This window comes from Schistocerca serialis, chromosome 1 (assembly GCF_023864345.2).
Source record: "Schistocerca serialis cubense isolate TAMUIC-IGC-003099 chromosome 1, iqSchSeri2.2, whole genome shotgun sequence".
Classification (NCBI taxonomy): domain Eukaryota; kingdom Metazoa; phylum Arthropoda; class Insecta; order Orthoptera; family Acrididae; genus Schistocerca; species Schistocerca serialis.
In genome coordinates, this window is record NC_064638.1 from 786044657 (window position 1) to 786052699 (window position 8043).

Below are 8043 nucleotides of genomic sequence, written 5' to 3' on the forward strand. Positions count from 1 at the left end.
TTTGTTATCGATTTTGGTGCTACATTGCACCTTCTTCAGGCGCACAAGACCACATGGTATTTCATAGTGGGGCCTGACTATGGTGCATTGCGCTACTGAGGTCGATGGTAAATAAAGCAAGAATTGTAAACTAAGATGAAGGATTCAGTCGCACTCTAGACCCTAGATTCAAGTTCTAGCTTGGCAGATGTCCGTAAACACTCACGTATTGCTCGTTAGCATCTCTACGCATTACGGAAGAATGAGACAGCGCCAGTGGTGAGCTCACTAGCAAAGAGGCAGCAGCCCGCGTTTCTCCATGCTCACTGCTCACCTTCCTCGGGCAGCGAGTCGTACACCTCTTGCGCGCTGGCCGTCGTCGACGTACTGGCCGTCACTGCCTGCGGAGGCGCAGCCTTGGCAGCAGCCAACAGCATCACCAGCACCAGCACGTGGCCGTACATCATGCGATCCTGCAAAAAACAGCTGATTTTCCAGAACGCCGCTCTAACATACTGCAGTACTGATTTATATTTCCAAATGCCAATTCTGCATCTATCTCCAGCAGTCCCAAGTTTCATCATTCCCTACTCCGTCTTCAGTTCAGTTCCCGTTTTGATCTGCCTCACCTGTATATATTGCACACCTCCTCAAACGTCATGTGGTCTCCGGACTCCCTACAGCATCTGCTATTATTGAGAGCTTTGGCTTGCAGGGATGCCTTCTTCACCTCTCCATGCAATGTCCTTTTCAAGGGTAATTTCGACCTCCTTCCCTTCCAAGACCACGAATTTTTTTCCGAAATATACCCATCCTATCTAGTACAAACTTCCCTATCTTTTCCATTCCAAATGTTGGTCCTAAAACAGCCTTCCCTACACAATTCCTGTCTCTTGTCTCCCGTATCCTGTCTCTTGCCCCTTACCAGTACTCATACTGTATTCTTTCCAGCCCCTTGTGAAATATTACCAGCAGGCCCCAGCACCATCATTCTTAATGTCTCAAGGGACACACGTCACCACCTCATCAAGCATACAAAACATTGTTATTCTTTTCAGTTCATGTCGTTCAAAGGCTGAAAAGCGAGAACATGGCAGCTACTAGGCCTACCTCCCACTCCTATATTCTAGGGAATGTGAACAACAAAGCAAACTCAACACAGCTGACATACGGGATGTTTCACATTTATTATTACAATCTTCTATGAGTTGCGAAGAGGAATCACTAGATAAAGTTCTGATAAGGAAAACATATCCGGAAATGTACCGTATCGATGTAAAATAAATTTGAAGGTCGGATCGTTTTAAAATCTCCAGCTTCACGGTAGGCATACAGCGGACACAATGAACTATGACCTGTGTGTCTATAGGAGCGTGCGGAGCACCGTTGGAGCACCACAGTCAACCCTCGTAACTACCAACGTATCAGTTTCTCGCAGCCGTTGTTGCAGTGGTGATGGTGGTGGTTAGTGTTTAACGTCCCGTCGACAATGAGGTCATTAGAAACGGAGCGCAAGCTCGGGTTAGGGAAGGATTGGGAAGGAAATCGGCCGTGCCCTTTCAAAGGAACCGTCCCGGCAATTGCCTGAAACGATTTAGGGAAATCACGGAAAACCTAAATCAGGATGGCCGGAGACGGGATTGAACCGTCGTCCTCCCGAACGCGAGTCCAGTGTGCTAACCACTGCGCCACCTCGCTCGGTCGTTGTTGCAGTAGGACGAGCAGTGTACGAGTATGTGACGTCATAATTACAACAGAGACTGACGACGGAGCACTCCTTTCAGTTTCAGTGTGAGATTTGCAAATGTTACGATATGCAAACTTATTTTATTATATCCAATCTGTACATTTCCGGAAACAGACTCCTTACCAAAACTTCATCTACTGGATCCCCCTTAAAACCCTTAGAAGCCTGTAGTAGGAACTGTAAATCACCCTGCATAGGATACAAAAAGTGTTTGTTTGCGCGGACGACTCTCTGTGGGGTTATACAGAGGAACTGAGAGCAAATACTCATTAGGCTGCTCTTATTGCAGTTTACCTGCAACGCATGGCGAATGAACAGCCAGCCACTGTTGTGGGACACAGTAATACCACGGTAGTCTTGGACTATACTGTTCTAGCGAAAAATGTAGGCCGGCCGAAGTGGCCGTGCGGTTAAAGGCGCTGCAGTCTGGAACCGCAAGACCGCTACGGTCGCAGGTTCGAATCCTGCCTTGGGCATGGATGTTTGTAATGTCCTTAGGTTAGTTAGGTTTAACTAGTTCTAAGTTCTAGGGGACTAATGACCTCAGCAGTTGAGTCCCATAGTGCTCAGAGCCATTTGAACCATTTGAAAAATGTAGACTAGATTCAACCATTTATTTCCATAAAATGTTAATGCCAAATCGTCGATTCTTTGCTGCGAAGTAGGAACAAGGAAGGCGAGGCGAAGGTCATCTGGATAGTTCCTGATATGGTCCCAGTTTCCATAAAAAAATTCCAACGCAGACATTAGCTGTAAATAATAAACTTTATTTAGAAAGTGACTGTACCTTTCCTTTTACAAAACGTCATATACACTCTGTTGCTAACTACAAATGTAACATATTTAACCTCACTGTGTACAACATCATTCTTTGCAGGTTCATCACCAGCGATTTCCAAACCAATATAAAATGGATTAACACCTTGGAAAAGTTTGTTCTTACATTTACATAGATTTTCTAAATCAGGCCATCCCTTTACTTTACTTATATCAGCACTTGTCTCTGGCATGCAATACGTAACAAATTTAAACGATTACGTCTACTATATTTCCTCCAAGGAACACCCCGATCCCTCAAAGAATCGCACTCCCATGAAAAGAAAAAGCTTCAAAAATCTGATTTTTTTTTTTACAGAGGAGCTAATGTCTTAAGTATTGACATTCATTAGTAGCCTTTACGGCTGAAGATTGAAAATCCTAGCAGTGTGGGATGAGTAGTGTGTAAGCTTAGGAACCGATGACCTCGTCCCATAAGATCATACCACAAACTTACAAATGTTTTTTGCAAAATCCTAATTTCGTTGGTTCTACTAGTTTCGGATGACTCCTGACGTTCGCGTTTTACTGCATGAACAGCAAAAATGTAGTAAACAATCAACTTTTTTGTTTAACTTATTATTTTGTAAGAAATGTCAGCGAGAAAAAGTTTGAAGTTATGTGTCAAGTTTGTTGGAAGTCGCTAAGTGCTCTCATTCGCAAACACTGGTTGAAAAGACAAATGCAGCTTCTAACTTTAATACTCGTAACTTCAATTATGTTTTATCCTAAAGATAAGAATATCTTCGCCTTTTGGAACTTAAACTTTTTCTTGAGTAGCTGACATGTTTCGCCTATTCATGTTAAGCATCTTCAGTGGTCTGATACATACAAAATTATTTAATTATACATATTTTGATATGAGATTTGTGGTGATCCTTTGGCATGACAGTTTGTCTAGATCTAGCTGTTTCGTTTTTCAATTACACTATACCATGTGCATTTAGCATAAACAGAACAAAAAATGGCTGAATGAACAGGTCACAAAAAGACAAAGCTTGTGGAATGTATTGACTGATTTTGGTTTCCCAATTAAACTGATAAATCATTGCAAAGATTGCATGGATGAAAATACAAGCAGGGTATTACTAAATGGATTAAAGCCTGACCATTTTCAAAATAAAGCTGGGTTAAGACAAGGTGATGCTTTGTCCCCAATTCTCTTCAATATAGCTTTAGAAAGAGTTGTGAGAATACTCAAACTGGTACCTGCTGGGATCCTCCAAGAAAGCAAAATTAACGTGTTAGCATACGCAGGTGACATAGTGCTCATTGAAAACAGTGAAATAGAGATTAGGCAATTATTTGTGGAGCTTGCAACAGAAGCATGAAGACTTGGCCTGAAAGTAGATGACGAGAAAACGAAATACATGATAGGTCAAAGATGTATAGATCAACGGGATAACCAATCACATATAATACTTGATGAACACAAATTCGAGCGTGTTGAACAGTTCAAATTTCTGGGATCAGTGATAGGTGAAAAAAATCAGAGACAGGTAGAAATAAAAGCGAAACTGCAAAATGTTAATCGAGCCTATTATGCAATACAAAATCTCTTAGGGCGCCAACTGCTGACTAGGAAAACTAAAATAAAGTTGTATAATACAATCATCAGATCAGTTCTAATCTTTCGGACAGAAACATGGAGCCTAACGAAAACAGAACACTACCATTTACAAGTGTTTGAGAATAAAGTTTACAGAAAAATCTTTGGGCCATATTATGACAATGAATTACAATGGTGGAAGTGAAGACACAACATAGAAGTCCATGAGCTATCACAACAACCAACGATAGTAAACATAATAAATGCTAGAAGACTGCAATGGGCTGGACATCTGATGAGAATGAAAGAAAATCAAATTACGTTAAGAATATTCAGGGAGAAGCCATATGGCAAAAGAGCAAGGGGGAGACCCAGGAGTACTTGGCGCAATGAAATTGATTACATATGCGAAATATTAGGGAGTAAATAAATGGGAAGAGGCAGCACAAGGCAGGAGCATCTGGAGGAATCATGTGAGATCGGCACGGGAACTTCAGAGTCCCTTACAAGCTACTACTGCTAAAAATCACAAATATATAGTTGTAAATAGAAATAGCTAGGTCTAAACAAACTACCAAAGAATCACTACAAGTCTCACATCAAAATACGTATAATTAAATAATTATATAAATTATTAACTAATTATTTAAATATGTATTACTTCTGAAAATGCCTAACGAGAATAACCGAACATATGTGGTATTCAAGAATAAACTGCAGTTGCAAAACACGACAGTTTTCTTATCTTTATGATAAAACATAGTTGAAGTTACTATTAGGAACTGAGGAAAATGGTTGCAGATATCAACAATATTTAATGCTTGTGTTAAACTGTCGATGTAAGTTTATACCCCTTATAGAGTAAATTATGAGAGCATTTCAGTTTTTTAAATTCGGTCAGTGATTATACGAACTACTGAAAATGAAATTTTTATGGTCCCTGGAAACCGCTAGACAGACGGCCTGCAGCTGTGGTGGGTGACAATTTCATCCATTTGGTGGTGTAGATACCCCTTTCCTTACCACTGTTTTATGGTGATTTCTCAGTTATCATGTAAATGCTAGAAATGGTTATCCTCTCAAAAATCGCAAGCCCTTTGCGTATTTCCCAACTCAATGCGATATTGAGATTTGGATGAAAAGAATCGACAGTCTTGAATCGGCCAACCCTACCCAGATGGATACGAGATGAAAGACGCAGAAGGTAGAAAGTGCTATAGTCTTGACTGGAAAAGAAGGCGTAACATTTCGTCATATAACTAGTCATATTAAAATGTTGTCTTCTCTGATTTCAGACCAGTACAGGGCGTTTCCATTCAATATTTTTAATGATTTCCAGTTTACTGCTATTAAAACAGAGGGAGCACAAAAACGACTTTAACAAAAAGGAGAACTTATAAGTTCACCTTTTTCTTACAGTACAAACGGAGAGAGTCGCTGTCGTCTACAACTACAGAAACGTCCAGGCGGGTGGTGTGATGAACTGCTGACACGTCCAGCTCAGTTTAGGTTTCCTGCAGTTTATTGGATCGCTTCTGGCAAAAACCGACATATTTCTTCCGAAGAGGCAACAGCTGATTCTTTCTCCCACGTTTGGTCGTACCTCTTGGTCTGGTCGTTGACACCAGAAGAAAATACTGTATAATTAGTAAACTGTCACTGTTTCTGTGGAGAGATTTCGAGATTTTCGTACAGATCGAAGACGTACGAATGCCGTGAGGCTGGTCGCGTTTCGTGCCTGATTGCCTCACTCGGTAAGAGCATTGCCCGCTGGAGTCCCAATCCGCCACACAAGTTTAGTTTCTCAGGAAAGTTCACAACAGCATACCATCCACCGCAGAATGACAGAACATCAACATACTCGATAAATATCCTAAACTGAAAATAAAGCTTCATTTTTTAGGGGGGATCCACTGGATGAAGTTTTGGTGAGGAACCCATTTCCGGAAATGCACAGAGAGTATATAATTAAACAAGTTTGCAAATCCGATCACTTCCAAATCTCACGCTGCACTGTGCACACTGAAACTGAAAAGAGAGCGCCGTCGCCAGACTCTTTTGTAATTATGACGTCACATACTCGTACACTGTTCGTCCTATTACAACAACAGCTGCGAGAAACTGCTATGTTAGTAGTTAACTAGGGTTGACTGTGGTGCTCCAGCGACGAGCCACATTATCGACTTTGAAGAGAACTTTCATAGTTGCATAGTAGAGAATCTGAATACGAGTACTTGCAACATTGTCGAGGCCATGGGACCGAGCGAGGTGGCGCAGTGGTGGCACACTGGACTCGCATTCGGGAGGACGACGGTTCAATCCCGCGTCCGGCCATCCTGTTTTAGGTTTTCCGTGATTTCCCTAAATCACTTCAGGCAAATGCTGGGATGGTTCCTTTGAAAGGGCACGGCCGACTTCCTTCCCCATCCTTCCCTAATCCGATGAGACCAATGATCTCGCTGTTTGGTCTCTTCCCCCAAACAATCCAATCCAAGCCATGGGCTACTGTAGAGCATACAGTTCAGAGTTCATTGTATCCGCTGTGTGCGTACCGTGAAGCGGGAGATTATAAAGTGATCCGACCTTCAAACTTAGATCGATACGGTACATTTCCGGACATGATTTCCCTGTCAGAACTTTATACTAAATTCCTTTCACAATCCATAGAAGACTATATTAATAATTGTGAAACACACTGTATAGCAACTCTATTGAGTTTGCTTCTCGTATTGTATAAAGGGCAACCAAATTCCTTGTAATACAGATATTTATCCTCTCTCCCATCTTCTTCTCAATTAACAATTGGTATTCTGGATTAATAGTTTGGTCGCCAGGCCGTTTCACACTTAATTTAGTATAACGCCATTCTCAGCTCCATTTATGTCCATAACATGCAATTTACAAAAATTTATGATAAGAACGCACGAAGAATAGCATTTTCGTGGTGTGCAGCTAAGTTTCGTGTTCGTCATATACTTTCAAGTCTTAACAACCAGCATCATAAGGTGAATTCCAAACTTGATTTACGGGAAGCGATGGATAGTTTCGACAATTGTAGAGCCCGTAGTAGCATTTTCTGGTAGTACCTTCGCGCTGTCATGTTAAACAATCGTACGAACTTCATTACGTGGTTTCATGAGCCGCAGATGGCGGACAAAACGCCTACTCTACGAAAAAATCCCGCTACGTATTGAGGGACCGCTTATAAAATTTCAACAGAACTTTCGTATCGTTCCGAGAAATTCTACATACTGCTACCTTTTGGAAGAGTAAGTACAAACAAGTTCTGGAAGAGTAAGTTTCAAACATGGCAGCTGTCAATAGTAGCAGGTGGAAATTCGTGTAACAGTTTCACAGCACGTACCTGTTTCAGGAAAACTGATTTAAGAATCCTGATGCAACGCTGTTGAAGGTCGCCTCTCTCGAGGTAGCAGCAATGCTAGTTCCGTGTCTGCTCTCGGCTACTTTAGCCACAGCACTAATATCTCTCCGCTATTTATACCATCGTCTAACTCTAATCAGCGAGTTAACCACTATTAAGTTGCTTCGCTAACCTTCAGCTGTGGTGGGGATGACCAGTGGCAGCAGATATGCGATTGCGCGGTAGCTCTTTGACGTGTTTCCAATGAAACTACTGACAGGTCTTCGTCGGGTTCATCGTCCAAACTGAGGACGTTTAGCTGCAACACTTTCTTCGTGTAAAGAGTGCAGTTTGTTATCCGAGTAGAAGATAGCGCTTATGAAATTGCTGTTTCGCACCTTGAATCAGAATGTGTGTAATTGTTTCGAGACGGGGCGGTGGCCTGCAACAGTAAAGAAGAGGCAGGCCATGCATTTCTCAGTGGCGCCGATAAACTCAAAAACAGGGTTAGGCACTTCGTTAGTGGCGGTAGATTAGGGAGGTAGTGTTGTGTATTGATTCACAGAATAAGGTTCCAGAGGGAAAGAGAGA

At 41.8% G+C, this 8043-nt stretch overlaps 1 protein-coding gene across 1 annotated transcript in view; it reads right to left on the minus strand.

Annotated features, from left to right (window-relative positions):
• The window catches only part of LOC126432837 (uncharacterized), a 46943-nt gene extending 39439 nt beyond the window's left edge, over positions 1 to 7504 (minus strand). Inside the window, exons 1-2 of the mRNA XM_050090444.1 lie at positions 7456 to 7504; positions 314 to 452 (exon numbers count right to left, since the gene is read on the minus strand). Coding sequence (XP_049946401.1) covers positions 314 to 446 — 133 coding nt within the window. The 5' untranslated portion in view covers positions 447 to 452; positions 7456 to 7504. The remainder of the gene's footprint in view (positions 1 to 313; positions 453 to 7455) is intronic.
• Between the last annotated feature and the right edge of the window lie 539 nt (positions 7505 to 8043).